The 16,863-nt window shown below is 33.9% G+C and overlaps 2 protein-coding genes across 4 annotated transcripts; both read left to right on the top strand.

The window, feature by feature from the left end:
• Nucleotides 1-2,907: 2,907 nt before the first annotated feature.
• Nucleotides 2,908-4,879, top strand: LOC113852966 (protein ALP1-like). Its single transcript, XM_027483389.1, has one exon. The coding sequence runs from the start codon at nt 3,056-3,058 to the stop codon at nt 4,604-4,606; it is 1,551 nt and encodes a 516-aa protein (XP_027339190.1). The 5' UTR covers nt 2,908-3,055; the 3' UTR covers nt 4,607-4,879.
• A 950-nt stretch (nt 4,880-5,829) lies between these two features.
• Nucleotides 5,830-16,497, top strand: LOC113853294 (serine/threonine-protein kinase tricorner-like). Of its 3 annotated transcripts, none has more exons than XR_003502494.1 (14): nt 5,860-6,314; nt 7,991-8,165; nt 9,839-9,922; nt 10,070-10,311; nt 10,400-10,640; nt 11,140-11,219; nt 12,216-12,300; nt 13,186-13,317; nt 13,427-13,540; nt 14,782-14,829; nt 15,324-15,408; nt 15,835-15,882; nt 15,958-16,109; nt 16,179-16,497. XR_003502494.1 is itself a non-coding variant. In XM_027483856.1 (13 exons), the coding sequence occupies exons 1-13, from the start codon at nt 6,136-6,138 to the stop codon at nt 15,984-15,986; spliced, it is 1,542 nt and encodes a 513-aa protein (XP_027339657.1). In that variant the 5' UTR covers nt 5,830-6,135; the 3' UTR covers nt 15,987-16,492. The 3 variants fall into 3 exon arrangements, 1 of the variants encoding a protein (XP_027339657.1); XR_003502495.1 differs by having other exon boundaries at nt 16,164-16,497; XM_027483856.1 differs by having other exon boundaries at nt 5,830-6,314; nt 15,958-16,492.
• The last annotated feature ends 366 nt before the right edge of the window (nt 16,498-16,863 follow it).

Raw genomic sequence — 16,863 nt, 5'->3', positions numbered from 1 at the left:
TTCATACATTTTTATATATTAATCACTCTTATGGTTATATTTTATTAAATATGAAATATATATTAGAGAGCTTAACTGACATTCTTGTTCTTTACCATTTTCCTTGTTCCTTAACTGACATTCCTATATTACATTAAATAGTACTAATATTTAGGTTTAGATGTGTTAAGGATCTTATATTTATATTTAATTAAAATATAATTTATAGTCACTTCATATGAAAGAGTATTAATATTTTAACATAATAGTAAAAAAGTATACTACATGGGGATGAAAAAGTTTACGTGAACATATATTAAATTATTAAAAAGAATATTGACACCACTTATGATTAAAAAATTAAAATAAAATATAATAATATTCAAATTAGAAGAATGTTTGCATCTCATGAAAATATATTAACATTTGAATTAAATAAATAAACATTTAATTATGTATCTTAGTCATACTTTAAAATAAAAAGTTTTTTTTATTTTCTTTAATCTAAATTAAATTAGCGATGGTTTATTTTTTATATATTTTAAAAAAATTAATTACTTATTTTCACAATACCTTTCAACTAAATTTTAATATACTCTTTGACCTATTTTGGTAAAAATAAATATTTTATGATTTTTTTTTAACTTTTAACGTACTTGATTATTTATTTTGAGTTTTTCTTTTTTTAACATCTCAATGAGAGAAAATGTGACCATCATATTTAACAAGGTTAGATTATGAATTTCTTACATAAATATGTGCAAAAAAGTTATTTCACATATAACACTTATTTTTTATACAAACAACTTTTTTAATGTGAGAAATTAACAAAATAAAGAAGAATTGTAAATGAACATGTAAATAACCTAGTGTTAGTTAAGACAATAAGATATAGTATAGAGAAACAATAATTTTATTGAACTAAAAGTTGATTCGTATTCAAATTTTTAATTATGAAATATTTTCTCTCTTCACTTTACATCTTGAAATGCACTGTACTTGTAAAGCAATGACATTTTTACATTTTTTCTTCCTGCCAAAATAGCTAAGAAGAGGAAATGTTCTCATTTTTTAAGGTATTCCAAACAACAGAGATATTCAGTGGAAACGACAGGGTGGAGCTTGTAGCTTATAGGATTAGAGCAAGCTAATCAAAAATAAAATTGTCTTGTCATGAGGTGTGATGAAAATCAATTGTCCTTTATTAAGAGGAGATCCTTCAAATAATATTCATTATAATAGTATGTGGGTGAAATTTAGAAACAACGTTCTAAATAAATAACAAAGCAAAATTAAAAGTAGATTCACAAATAATATTCCCTATTAAAGATTGATCTTTGAATTTAGTGAGCTAAAATCAATAAGATCAACATATTGAAGATGAAAGATATGTGTAGTTTAGAATTTGAAATAATTTATCTTTACTTTACTTAATGATTAAACTTGTGATAACTTAATTAAAGTAGGTTATGAGGAATTAACCTATCAATTTGTGTCTATCATACAATTATCTAGCCTTTTACGAATGTGAAATCCCACACCACCAATAAAATCTCCAATGCATGTTACTATATATTGAATGTGATTTAACAAATTCAATAACTAATAACACAAAAAGAACCCCACAACACTCCAATCAACTTCAAGTATTCATTAAAGTCTCCAATGGAAAGCTAATATATAAAAAAATTAACGTAAATTGAAATAAAGCAAGACCAAGAGAGCAGTGCACAAAATAAGTAAGACTTGCCTCCATAGCTGAACAAAATTAAGCTAAGTTCATAATTCTAATGGAGAAGGTGTAACTTAAACAAGTAACTTGAAAAATTAATTGCTTAATTTTTTAAAATATTTTATTATACTATCAATTCATCTGTAATAGAATCACTAGTCATGTGTTATCAAAGATTTATTCATAGTTATTAATTGCTTAAAAAATTATATTAAAATAATTAAATTATAACAATTTTTATCTAACTAATTAAAGTAAAATTTTATGAAAGAAGGGATTTGATGATATAATTTTTAGCATATCTAAAGAGAAGGGAACGCAATATACTATTAAATTTTTAAGTCTATTAAAGTTATTTGCTTGTCATATTTAGAGACTCAAGTATACTAGCTTATTTATCTATAAACTTAGGGTCCTTAACTTGTTTAATGCTAGTTTTTTAAGTTTATTTAAAGACTTTGCATTCAGTTAAGTTATAATTGGGACTAAATAATTTTAATAAAAATGATGAGTTATTTGAAGAAAGACTTTGCTTGATTTGAGTTAAAATTGAGTATAATTAATTTGAATAAAATTGATTCTGAAGTATTAAATATGATTGAAAAAGAAAAATAAATCAATTTAAATCACATGTGTTTTATTAAAATGTGTAAAAACTAAGATTGTAATTTTTAAAAGCAAACTCTTTATCGCTTCTAGGTTAAGCTAAACTTTAAAAAACTTAATAGAAAGTCAAGTTAAATCATTTAAAAAAAAAAGTTTAGGGAAGAGTGTTGTGAGTGGGTCTGAATTGCAAGACGAGGGAGACGACAACAATCTATCGTGCAACGATGGAATTTTTCTGCTGGGGTTGGAAGTGCAAATGGGATAATATTTGGGTCGTGTAACCTTGTGGGTTAAGTAAATTATATTTAATAGCACTTCATTCAAAGTTTATTTATAGAATTAGGAGGTGGAAGAGTTATTTTTAAAAATAAAAAAAAGGAACGAAAGAAAAAGCCCCTCACCCATTTCTCAACTCCTTCCATTCCACCTTTTTGTTTGGCAACGTTTTTCAAAGCCACAAAATTCCAAAATGAACAAAGACCTTTTTATCGTTAATAAAGAAAGCCCCGAACCAATCAACCTAACCGCGTAAAAACCCACGCTTCCCAAAACGCACATAATCATTGTTCTATGCTTCCAAATCCAAAGGCCAAAGTTATAGTCACCGTGAAAAAGCACCCCACACATCGCGTTCACACTTACACACACGCTTCCTCCTCCTATAAATACCCCAAACCCCCCATCTCCTTCCCTTCACACGCGAAATCTCCAGCGTTCACACTTGTCCACCCTAAACATATGGAACTTGGCACCGTACCCTTCTTCACCCAAGAAGACTATTCCCACTTCCATAACCTCTTTCAAGAAATGGACTCCAACAGCCTCAACAACAAGAAAAAGCGTAACAGAAAAGACGACGACAGCGGAGGGCAAAATGGTAATAACGATAACAATAATAGTAACGGTAACTTTAAGGACATACTTGCCTCGCTGATTCTGTTAGAAGAGGAAGAGAACCGAGAAGAACGAAACAGGGTCGTTGAATCAGAGCAACACCGCGCCATGTTCAATGCCAGCTACGACTACCAGGCCCAGGCCATGGACTCCATGGCCCAATTTCAAGCCCAATACGCCCAATTAGACGAGCTCGATCACAAGACATCCAAGAGGGCCCGTCGTTCCATTGCAGCAGCACCAGCTTCAGCTTCAGCTTTCGCTTTCGCTTCCGGTTCTGTTTCCAACGAGTCCGGTTCCGGTTCGGTTCAAACACGTTCAGAAGCGGTTCAGCAAAGGAGGCTATGGGTGAAGGACCGGTCCAAGGACTGGTGGGAGCGGATCAGCCGGCGAGACTTCCCGGAGGAGGAGTTCCGGCGATGGTTCCGAATGAGTAAAAGCACGTTCGACATGATCTGCGAAGAACTCGACCCGGCGGTGACGAAGAAGAACACGATGCTCCGCGACGCGATTCCGGTTCGCCAGCGCGTCGCGGTCTGTATATGGCGGCTCGCAACCGGCGACCCGCTCCGGCTAGTGTCGAAGAGGTTCGGCTTGGGGATATCAACGTGTCACAAGCTCGTGCTGGAGGTGTGCTCGGCGATACGCACCGTCTTGATGCCGAAGTTTCTCCAGTGGCCGAACGAGGAAAAGATGAAAGCAGTAAAGGAAGAGTTCGAGGGCATTTCGGGAATTCCAAATGTCGGGGGTTCAATGTACACGACACACGTGCCAATCATTGCGCCGAAAATAAGCGTGGCGGCGTATTTTAACAAGAGGCACACGGAGAGGAACCAGAGAACGAGTTACTCGATAACGGTTCAGGGAGTGGTGGATCCAAAAGGGGTTTTCACTGACGTGTGCATTGGATGGCCCGGTTCCATGGCCGATGATAAGGTCTTAGAAAACAGCGTTTTGTACGAAAGAGCAAATAGAGGGAATTTGAAGGACGTTTGGATTGTGGGGAACTCGGGTCACCCTCTTATGGATTGGGTTATGGTGCCGTACACTCACCAGAATCTGACGTGGACCCAACACGCGTTTAATGAAAAGATTGGGGACATTCAGAGCGTTGCCAAACAGGCCTTTGCTAAGTTGAAAGGGAGGTGGGGTTGTTTGCAGAAGAGAACGGAGGTTAAGCTTCTTGACTTGCCCGTTGTTCTTGGCGCCTGCTGCGTTTTGCATAATATCTGTGAGATGAGGAACGAAGAGATGGATCCTGATTGGATGTTTGAGCTTTTCGATGATGAGATGGTTCCTGAGAATGCCATACGCTCTGCCTCTTCTATGCAGGCTAGGGATCACATTGCTCACTATTTGTTACATCATGGCCGTGCTGGCACCCGATTTTTGTAGCTCTAGCTCCTTTATTCTTTTGGCTATGTCTTGTTATAGTCACAATTCATAATAAGATCCTTGCATTACACACAATTGATATCATCATGTGTGCATAGATAGAATCATAGATTGTATAGAGAATTTTTCACTCGCTCAATTAAGGGTGTTGCTAAACAATACTACTTCTGGAGCCTTAATATATCAATGCATACAATGTTTTTATTGATAATTAATTATGTGACTGTTGTATTCTTTGAAAAAAATATATATATATTTGTATTTGTTTACAGGTATTTCCGTGCGTGTTCTTCTTCTCTTCCTTGAGGGGTAAAAAGATGTATGTGTGTTTGATGCCACCGCGTTTCTTTTTATTTTTTTTTATTCCATGTTGACAAATGCTGCGCTGTGTCCCACAATGTCTTGCCCAAAAAGATTCGATTTGTGCTTTTGACTTTTGAAGTGAGCGTTGTTGGGACTAGGGAGGCCGTGTCTCGCCAATCCTGTCTCTTCTAATTGGTGCAAACTACCTCAATGAAATTCTAATCAAATTGATTTTTTTTTTCCTCTTGGAAAATTTCCCAAAATTCATATTTCTTGTTCCTTCTTTCGATCTTTATAAAAAATATAAAACTTTAATGTAATAAATACATTTTTATTAAAAAATTATTTATAAATACTTAAATTCAGCTTTAAAAGTTTATGTAAAAAAAAATAAAGAACGACATAATTTTTTGAGCAATTTTGCATTTGGATAATTTAGTCCTACTAGAAAGTTGGGCGGTTCTGCAGATTCTGCTTCATCCCTTGCCAACCTTTTTACACCAGAAGCCCATAGCTCTTTGAAGAAGTTGGAGGTTAGATGTGTCACCCACAACGAAATTTTAAACAGCTTCTTCAATTCTATATTTGGGAATTGGAAGATGACAAAAGTCACAAGACAATAAAGGAGGTACTGAGACATTGTACTTGGCACATTGCTTGTTACTAATTGGACGAAGTTGTTATCTGCCATGCTGCCAACTCAATAAAAACATGACAGGACATTACAAATGACACAATATAAGAATTGTTTTTCTTCATTACTGAGAAAACAAAACTCATTATTAATTCATCACCAAGATAATTTTCCTGCACCGTCCAAAATTCCAAATTAAGTCCTGTTTAAAAATAATAAAATATTATTTTGCCTAATTGACATCAGGTGCGAGATATTTATTGGTTAAAAATATCTTTGACGCCAAGTATTTTAATTAAAAGAGGAAAAAGAGAAATCAATGATGGAGGTTATGGAGAGAGGGATTAATGTTTATTTTTGATGGATGTTGTAGATGGAGATCATAGACCGTAGGATGATGGTTTCATTTGTCCCAACAAATGGTGAACACATGTGGGAGACCCAAACATAGAGAGGGACACATAGCTCTTTCTCTCTCCCTATGGTGTGAGTGTTTTTTAAGAGGGTCTCTTTCGGGTGGCTTGGCTTCCTTGTCACAATAGAACCACAGAGAATAGAGAATTCAGAAAGGAAGGGGGGTTTGGTTTTGGGCATGGATGATCATGAGAAGGAGGTGCATGTGAGAGAGGAGGATGAAGAGGTGGGTGAGGAAGAAGAGGATCAAGGAGTGGTGGGTTCCAGCTTGACCTTGGAGAGGGTGGCTGTGGCCAAACAATTCATTGAGAATCATTACAGGGCTCAGATGAAGCATATCCAAGAACGCAAGCAGAGGTAAACCACAAGCACTTTTATTCTCTGTGTTTTTTTTTTTTTTTAAATCTCTTGGTTTCTATGATCATTTCTATTTCATTGCATGTTGTGGAGGGCTTCTTAGGGCTTTCTATTTTGGCACTTTACTTATAATGGTGTTGGTTTTTGTTACTATGAGATGTGTACTCTCATTAACGTGTGTGTTGTGGAAGCTTTGGCTGTTTATAAAATCGTTACATCTTTTGGGTGTGATTAATAAATAACATAGATTACTTCTAAATGGGTACGTTGATAAAATTTGGCTTACGAGGAATCTTGCAGTTATTTTCCCTTGACGTTTTGTGTCAATGAGCTGCAGCAAAATGCAGCTTTTGTGGCAACTTTTTTTTTTATGAAAAATGCTAAACTCAGGGTGGATGGTAAGCAACTAAAAATAGCGTTTTTTTATTGAGGAAGAAAGTATTTATTATCTTGAGATGTAAAAGTGTAATAAATATTATATTTTTCATATTAAAAAATTATTACTTTTAGATGTTTAAAATCAGCTCTAAAAGTTGAAGTTAACAAAACAATTTTTGTATTTTATTTATCTAAAAAATCTAGAATGCGTTACTGAATACTTTGACGGGGATTCTCAAGCTGTCCCCTCTTCCCATCCTCTCTGGTGCCACAAAATGTTCATGTATCTATTGAGAAGGCATTAATTAGATTTGAGTTTCAGTGAATCATATGCTCATAATTTCTGAACAATGTTGCATGGATACGGGTACTGTACCGGTACCGGGTACGGATACAGGTACGAGATACAGCATTTTAAAAAAAATTAAGATACGGGTACGTCAATTAAAAAAATATATATAAAATAAAAGCACACAAATTTTAACATATCATATATTATATAACATAAAAAACGCATTTATTTGTCCACAAAGATAATAAAACATCTTACAATACAAATTACAATACTTAAATTGTTCAACATGACATGACAATACTAAAACATAATTAAGAAAATCAAACTTTAACAGTGTCAATCTTATTATTTCCTTTCCCATCATCAGTAAAAATAACTGTCTCTAGATCTGGTTCATCAAGAGAAAGGGTTGATTTTGGGCCTAAATAAAACCTAACAAACTTTTCTGGTTTTTTGCAAAAAAATTCTCATTTCCCGTACCCCATTAACGTACCACCCGTCCCCATTATTTTTTGTTTGCAAAAGTGTTTGGGTACGTACCGGGTACGTACCCAGCCGTATCCTATGCGTAGCCGTACCCAGTACGTACCTGGTACCGGTACGTTGCAAAAATTGGAGTACCCATGCTTCAGAGTTTCTGAATATAATCAATGTCGCCCATGCCTCCTGCTTAATTATGTCTATGGTGAACCTTTGGCAGTCTTAGTTTACAGACACATGCACTTTCCCTCAAACACATAAGGCATGCAATTTTTATGGCCTTTTGGCAGTCTCAATTCATTGACAGATAGACACACAAGTACATGCATGCACACAAAAAAATGATTTCAGTTATTACAGTATAGTACTTTTACAAGAAGCTTTATTTTTCATATAAGTTGTTTTTTTTTCTTACAATAGTAATGCATTCAATGAAGGGATTGCATTTAGTTGGTGATCTTGTTCTGCTTTTTATTTTTAAAAATATCTTGGCCAGCTACTGACATGATTTTATTATTTGCAGGCGTTCAGTGCTACAAAAGCTGTTAGCATCTTCTCAAGTACCAGAAGAGGAACAGATCAATCAATTGAAGGATTTAGAGCGCAAGGAAACTGAGTATATTCGATTAAAAAGACATAAAATATGTGTTGATGATTTCGACCTTCTAACTATTATAGGCAGGGGAGCCTTTGGGGAGGTAGAAATATATACATTCATATTAGATGATGAGTTCCTTTATTTTTGTGTTGACATTTAAACATGGTATTGAATGTCGGTTGGATAATTAAATGGTTTGGAATCTTAATAAAATAAAATACTTGCCACACAATCCTTGTTAAAAGAGCTAACCCTTTTATGGTTTTCCTTTGTTTATTTCTGAACAATCAATGTTACTAGAAATGTAACTTTTCTGATATTGGGTTACTTTTAGTATAGGGAACTGGCTGCATATCAAAAGTATCTGTGTAGCCCATTTTTAAATACCTGTATTTCATATATAGCAGTGTGTCAAATTACTCTTTAATTTTGACCTTGTTTGGGTTCCATTTTTTTGTAAATTCTCATAGATTAGAAAGTTATGATCTTTTTTATGATGTTTTCCTCTTCATGCTGTTTTGTTTTTCTTTTTCCTTTTTTTTTTCTATCCACAAAATGAAAACCTCTTTGTTTGGAAAACCAGAAAGGCATTGAGTTGATAGTTAACAAATGATGTTGACGGTGTACTGGTGGCAGCCGTGATTCCTAGAATCTTCTCTCAGCAAAAGCATAGGAATGTTATTGCAAAATTTTTTGTGCTATTCAAGTACTCGTTGTTAGTGGATGTGGTTGGGCTCAGAAAGACATTTATGGTAAAGTTCCAAGGAAAAAACAAGTGTCTTGACTTAAAGGGACGAGTTCCCCATCATGTGTTGGTTATCATCATCCGAATTGTGATAAAAATGCATTACGTGTTTGAGCACAATGATGGTCAAAGCCAAATGTGCACCAGTTAAGGTGCTCTCTATGGAAACAAGTGTAAAATTCTGTTGTTAATTGTAAAATGGTTGGTGTTGAGGCAGTAGTTTAATTGTTACTGGATTATGTCCTGAACTGAATGGAGAGGGATCCATTGTGGAAACTGTTAACACAGAAAAGTTAGAAATAATCCCCAAGGTTTGGAGAATGAATGCCTGAGTAGCAAAGTCACTGAGCTCTATTTTCATTGTTCAGAGAGAGCTTGCTAGATGACTAAATCAAATATAATGGACAAGAGAGAAAAATATGTGGCTGAAAAGAAAAAATAGTTTTATGGTTTCTCTACCTAGGTTAGTGATACCACGTTGAGAATGAAATAGATGATGGATAAACTCTATTATGTGCGAAAAGGAAATAAGTAAATGAGGAAAATACTCCTATACATATCTCCACGATATTAATAACATTGAAACACTCAATTATCCATCAGTGACTAATATTTATCTAAAAGATATGATGTGACTGAGGAGCTTAAATTTCTCAATTATCATTGAGAATCAATTACTTTTATTAGTTCAGAAAATCTTTTATGGAAATGATATCATGGTGTTAGAAAAAGAATGGACAAATAAATATGCATTTCAGCAAAGCTCTAGGATTAACTAGTTACATATACGAAATCATGGTTTGATTTGACCTTTGATTGTGCTTCGACAAATGATGTTTCTTGAAGTTCCTCTTCATTCCTAATTTTGTGCCATCCCATTATCATATTCATATCTTTCCCTTCTCTACTGGTGATTAAAGTTGATCTTTGGCTAAGTATATTGTGGGTTTTGGATTGACATATTACTTTTGTTTGTATACACGTCTACTGTAAAATTTCTTGAGTGTTTATGCCATATGATTTCACAGGTAAGACTCTGTCGGGAGAAGAAATCAGGCAATATATATGCCATGAAAAAGTTGAAAAAGTCTGAAATGCTCAGCAGGGGACAGGTGAATTTTCATTAATCAAGCCAAAGTTAGTTCTTTCCATTCTTCAATTTATTATTAGAAAAAAGGAAAAGTTCTTTCTGCTATTATTTTCTAAGTTTCATCATCTGACCTAAACATTTTTATTTCATTGGATTCATTCCATCACAGGTTGAGCATGTTAGAGCTGAAAGGAATGTACTTGCAGAAGTTGCTTGTGACTGTATTGTGAAGCTCTATTACTCTTTTCAGGATGCTGAGCACTTATATCTCATTATGGAATATTTACCTGGTGGTGATATAATGACTTTGTTGATGAGGGAAGAAACTTTGACTGAAATTGTTGCTAGATTCTACATTGCTCAAAGTGTTTTGGCCATAGAGTGTATTCATGAACATAACTACATTCATCGGTTGGTATTGTTGCATCTTAAACTACGTTATGGTCTTATTCTTATAAACCAAAATTTGCGTTCTTAAGTTTCTTCCTGTTTCTCCCAGAGATATAAAACCCGACAACCTTCTTTTGGACAAAAATGGTCACATGAAGCTGTCTGATTTTGGTCTTTGCAAGCCACTTGACTGCTCGAATCTATCATCTATTAATGAAAATGAAATCCTGGATGATGAAAACTTGAATGATACCATGGACGTTGATGGAACCTCAAATGGCAGAAATGGTAGGCGCTGGAAAAGTCCATTTGAACAACTTCAACATTGGCAAATAAACAGGAGGAAGTTGGTAATTGCCTTCTGTCCACAGCCACAAGTAGTATTTATTGATTTCCTGGTTTTTATTTCTGGTTTATTACAAATTCATTATGGCAATATGCAATTGATCTAAAATGAACAATGGTAGTATATTTAACTTAGAGGCACTTAAACATGTGCCATCTGTTGCATGAGCAATCTAACCCCATGGTAGCACCATTCTTGGACATTTTAGTTAACATGCAGTCCTTGCAGAGTGATGGATCAATGTAAAGAATGATAGATTTGTAATTGTTTATTTTGCACTCAGATATTGCACTTAATAGTAAAATTCTTAGTTCCCGACTTCATAAAATACTCCTGTTTCTTTCCTTATTCATTAACATACTGCTTAGTGGACTTGTTTGGTATTTGTTAATTGTCCCATTAGTGCATGCAATGATGATTACGATTGCATTTACTATGTTGAACATGTTTTTATTTTCTTGCATGAATATCCTTCTCCAGCTTATCTATTTGCTTTATGGCAGGCATTTTCCACTGTTGGAACACCAGACTACATTGCTCCTGAAGTGTTACTGAAAAAGGGTTATGGTGTGGAGTGTGACTGGTTTGTTGATATTCTTTTCTTATTTGCTGTTTGCATGAGTTGCATCCATCCATTTTTCTGTTTTAGTAGTTTTTTCATTTTGAAGTGTTACTTTGCCATACCTTTTTATCTTAGTGGTAACTTTCTTAAAGGAGTTGAAGCATCATAAACCTGAACTTGGAATTATCCGTTTGGAAAGATTTGGAGAACTGGATAGGAATCTTTTAAAATCGTCCATCTGTAACTTCATATTTTATCCAATGAATTGTTCATATTCATTCAAAGGAAACTTTATATTGGCATATAAATCGAGCTATGGAAACACTTCTTGCAGTTGACTCTTTAAATCTTACATAACAGAGGTGATGCTCTCAGATCCTACTAGTCTTATAATGTTAACTAACAAGTTCTGTAATTGGATCTTAGTGCAGATATAAAAAGGATAATCATTTGAATGCAGAGGCTGACTTGCTATCTCTAATATAAATGTTCTTCCAGTTTATATGATTCTTTTCAGGAATTAAATTCTGTTTAATGCAAAGAAGGAAGAAATATTTGGATAATTAGACAAATAACAATTAGCAGAGGATAAAGATTCTCTACTACATGAATTGGATTCTGATGCTGAAAAAAGAAATAAAGGACTTTGATTCCTTAGTTGTTCTTACATGTCTGATTGATCAGAAAATTTTATTCAAGACTGGATTCTCTTGATTTGAATAACATTACATAGCTCCAGTGTTCAAATTTATTAATCAATCGTGCCTTCTTTTCATTTTCATAATTATTATACTAGGCCTAGAATGTGCTTGTCTGAATTTTCTGCTGTGTTTCAAGGGAAGCATTGTGTATTCTATTTCAGTATTCATAAAAATGTTGTATTGGTTCTTAGCATAGACTACTATATTATTCTTTATGGTTGCTTGTACCTGAGTAAAAAAAGATATTTGTGTCGAGAATAATATCCTTTCTGAATGAAATCTTCCTTGTTTCTGACATGAATTCTACTTGCTGCAGGTGGTCTCTTGGTGCTATAATGTATGAGATGCTTGTTGGTTATCCTCCATTTTACTCTGATGATCCCGTAACAACATGCAGAAAGGTTTCTCGTTTCCCCCCTTCATCCTCCCTCCTTTACTTAAACCCTTCCTTTGGGGCCTGTGAATATTCGTTTTATAGACACTTATTCCCAGGACCCTTGACCATACCATGAATTTCATAAGGGTCCAACCAATAGCAGCTTTGTGGGATTCAATTTGACTATCAATAATTTAAATCTAGTGCCCTCTATATTTTGTGATTCATGAGATAAGTATAAAATTGTTCATTACAGAACTGGATATTTTTCTTGCAAAAAAAAATAAGATGGTAATTTTGATATACTGAATAACTGATTCTTGGGTAGTGATTACTTTAATTAAAGTTGCTTTTTGGGGGATTCAATTCTCCCCACCATCGTAAATGCTTAATATCCAGATAATCATAACATGCCATTAGATCCCTTGTTTTTGGAGAAGTTCGACATTCATAGACTTCGCTGAATCAAAGATGCATGATCTTAAAATGAATTGAACTCTGAGAAAACTGCATATATGTAAAGAGCATGTTTCTCTTGTATAGTTTTTATTTCCTTTGTATTGTGTGATATAGTTGTTGAGCATTTCTATGCACTTCTATAATTATAATCAAAGCATAAACTCTACTAAGGGTACTTTGTCTTTCTAATGCTTTATTTTGGGACATAGTGTGATTCATTCTTAAGTTAAGTTCATTCATTCATTCTATTATCTTACTAGAATCTTCTTGCTTAAATTTTTGGCTCTTGCATTTTCTCTTCTGGTTATTTTGCCAGTCTCCTTGTTCTCACTATATTTTGTCATAGTATTTATTAGTATCTATTTAATGCCTTATTTTTTTTCAGAAACACTAACCATGACAGTTGAATTTACGTTCTACTTTTTTTTGTCTTGGTGATGTTTGTCTTCAGATTGTGTACTGGAAAAACCACTTAAAATTTCCAGAGGAGGCCAGATTGACACCTGAAGCCAAGGATCTAATATGCAGGTTGCTTTGTGGTGTTCCACAAAGACTTGGTACCAGAGGAGCAGATGAAATTAAAGTGTGTAAAACGTGGTTTTCTTCCATTCTCTCTTTCTCTTTTCCCCAAAAATGAGTTACTGTTAAATCACAATATTCCCTGATAATATTATGGGTTCTTAATTGACCAGGCTCATCCTTGGTTCAAAGATGTTGTATGGGACAAGCTCTACGGAATGGAGGCAGCATTTAAACCACAAGTCAATGGAGAGCTTGACACTCAGAATTTTATGAAATTTGATGAGGTAAGATATTATGATTTATGAAGAATTCTTTTTTGATTGGTGTGGCTTTTTCGTCTACATTCATGGTATTTTTTATATCCAAGACTTCTATGAAATGTTTTTCATCCTTCCAGCTTGATCCTAATGAGAGAAGTAGGTACTGCTGAAGGAAGTGGCTGTGGGCTTATAATGATTTATGCATAATTTGTTGTACCCATTTATTCCCCTGATGAGCAATGAACTACGGATTTTTTTTTTCTAATTTATTTAGACAGATTAAAATTTATCTCATAGTTTGTCTATTAAAATAGACAATGTTTGTTGAAAATAAAATAGGCAAATTTGATTCACAAAACTGTCAAATTAAAGACAAAAATGTGCTAATATCTCAATATTATGCCAATTGCCTAATTGTGACACATTTACATGGAATCACACTACCCCTGTATGTCAACATAGATGCACAGTATGGCTAAATACAATATTAGGCTGGTACCTCATGACTCACGCTTTTAGCTGCAAACTTATATATGACCATGAATTTAAGTTGTGTTAGTATTAAAACCGGGAACATTGTAACAATACAAATTGCTAGAGGTTTAAGAATATATGAAAACTTTTATCATCTAAGACTAATTTCCATGTGTCCTCTTTATCTCTTAGGTTTGGTTGTTATAATTCCATATCATGATTTGTTTCCCTAAATAGTTGGGATTATGATTAATATAAATAAGGATTAGTTCTCTATGTTTTATGCACACAATTCATTACAACACTTCTCAGTTTATTTCATTTCAGTTTTTCATTCTCTTTTATCTCTTTTCTTCCCTCTATACCTAAACCCCCAACAAGGGGTTAATATGGTTAAATCAAAACATCAATAGCAAAAATGCGACTGACTAATAGATTAGGGCAATTGCAGTTAACCAAATTGAAGGTATACCCTCATTCTAACTTTTCAGAATGATGTGCTTGTGGCATAGTATACTTGCATATTTCATATTTGTACGTGATATGTTTGTCTTCATGAATTTCTGTATGTAACACTTATTCATTTAAATTCAGTCTCCTTCAACTTATTCTTCTTTAATAGAATGAATATTTTCAGAAACAGTACAGATGAAGTAATTGTTAGTGAATTTGACTTATAGCTTATGCTTTCGTATTATATGCATGGATTATTGAGTCTTTTGCTTTTACCTGGTTTCATCACCATTTTATTATGTGGACCTCTAACATGATTGTGATTGTGGTTTTAACAGGTTGAACTACCAAAACAAAGTAGAGGTGGATCTGGACCCATCAGAAAGGTGGACACGTTATTTACTTGAAATTAAAATAAGATTTGTCATGCAATATCAATTAGCTTGCCTCTGATGCTTGCTTTTATGTATCATTCAATTCAAAGTGGAAAATTCCATGTCCTTTAGAATATTATACGGTCATAGAAATCCTTGAATCTTCCATCTTTAAATCTATAAATACACTCTCAAGTTCTCATCCAACTGGTAAGCGGAGGCAAATAACTGCATGAATATGTCTCCGTGGAACTTACACCACATTTAGTTTAGTTCCAATTCCATCATTGTAACATTGTTCAGATTCTCAAGGGAGCAATACATCTAAATACTTTTTCTCTAATGGTGCGGCATATTTTTTCAAGGTTGACGATGCTTTAAAAAACTATGAATAAATTAATAATTCATTTGCTTTATGTGACTTTCATTAATTCATAAGCTCTACCCATCAATGTTGTAGTAAGCTAAAACTCATTTCCAATTTATTGTATCCTCTTTGTTTGCAGATGCTCTTAACTTCTCAAGATCTCAATTTTGTTGGTTATACATATAAGAATTTTGCTGCAGTCAAGGGGATGCGTCAGTCTACTGGTAGGTATTCTTGCTAATGAAGCATAAATTTTACTCTTTGATCTCCCTTGTTATGTCCCAATCTTTGATACCACTCGTTATCAATTTATACTGCTACATTCTTTTTGGGGGGTCAACATTTAACATTTTCTATTTTTGCATAAGATCAGTTGATTAATTTTATCTGTCAAAAATGACACTTCTGTACATATTACAAGTATAAGGATATGTTTGAGAGACCTAAATAACAGAATAGTGCATGCATATGTAACCAAGCTAGCCTTAATTGACCTTGCTTTTCCAAAGTCCAGTAGTTATCTATTAATGACAATGACAACTTGAACAGGAATTTTATGGATAGAAAGTAGATATTTCATTCTATGCATATTTTTCTGTCTAGCCTTATAGCTAATAATTTTGGTACCTCTTTTATTGGCCGAAATACAGAACAGGGGAGCTTGTCACCAAAGCGGTCATCAATTGACTCCACACAGAGTAATGGAACTAAACTTTGATTACTACTCAATAATATTTAGTTAAACTGTTCTAACTTTAACCATTTTACTCTAGGTGATTCTGCAGTAGACTACTCCACCTGATACTCGATGGACACCACAACCCTTTGGGAATGCCTTTTCTCTTGTGAACAGTGACCCAACTTTTGTCTTTTTCCATGTATATACCTTCTTTTGTAACATATAGATGGAGCTTCTCTGATGATGGTGAGTAAGCCTGCTTATTTTCCAACCCAGTTGCTTTACTTTCAATGACAACAGCCACCTATCATGCAGAGCACGGTGTACAGGAATATCTGCGTTTGATGTCAAAGTACATATATATTTGTAAATTTGTCACTGTGTCATGACCTCTAGTGCCAGGTTGACAAAGAAACACGTGCCACCACTTGTGGCAAATTCTGCCCCCTTTCTCCCAATTCACCTTGTTCTGTAGTCAACGAAGTTAAGTATTCCCCTAATGGTACCTTGATTCCAACAACCTTTTGCTTTCGTCAATTTTGATGCAGTTCAAGTTGTTGAGTTACGAGAATGTAATATGTTGACATAATAATAAAATCAAGTGGAATCGAGGCAATTCTCATTCTGATTTGTGATTAGTCATGGACTCGTTGCATGCAATTCTCATTCTGGTTTGTTATTAGTCATTAGATTCACTTAAATTCATTCATGTTCTACTGCACTTGTCAAATTCTAGGACAAGGGAACGACACAAATACGCTGAACACGTTAGTAGTTCTCGTTGCAATGAACAAAAATCGTTGCTTGTGTCATGACCCTAAAACAAAAGTAAATTATCCCAACCTTTTTTAAATTTTGCATTTCTTGCACAAAACCCTCTTTATTTCTAAAGAAATACACAAAACTCATTTAAGTCTTGTTACATTCAAACTTAAAATAATTATTTTTTTATAAAAGTACATTATAATTAATTAAATCTCTATTATAGGAAAAAATGAAA

This window comes from Abrus precatorius, unplaced genomic scaffold, assembly GCF_003935025.1.
Source record: "Abrus precatorius isolate BTA unplaced genomic scaffold, Abrus_2018 Scaffold10, whole genome shotgun sequence".
NCBI lineage: Eukaryota > Viridiplantae > Streptophyta > Magnoliopsida > Fabales > Fabaceae > Abrus > Abrus precatorius.
Note: the sequence above shows the minus strand (reverse complement) of the source record. Positions and strands in the feature narration are given on the sequence as shown.

Bases quoted from the DNA above. Each gene is read 5' to 3' on its own strand.
- LOC113852966 (XM_027483389.1), top strand. From the start codon at position 3,056: ATGGAACTTGGCACCGTACCCTTCTTCACCCAAGAAGACTATTCCCAC.
- LOC113853294 (XM_027483856.1), top strand. From the start codon at position 6,136: ATGGATGATCATGAGAAGGAGGTGCATGTGAGAGAGGAGGATGAAGAG. The intron at 9,923-10,069 runs GTGAATTTTCAT...ATTCCATCACAG, and splicing joins AAATGCTCAGCAGGGGACAG to GTTGAGCATGTTAGAGCTGA. The intron at 15,409-15,834 runs GTAGGTATTCTT...GCCGAAATACAG, and splicing joins GGGGATGCGTCAGTCTACTG to AACAGGGGAGCTTGTCACCA.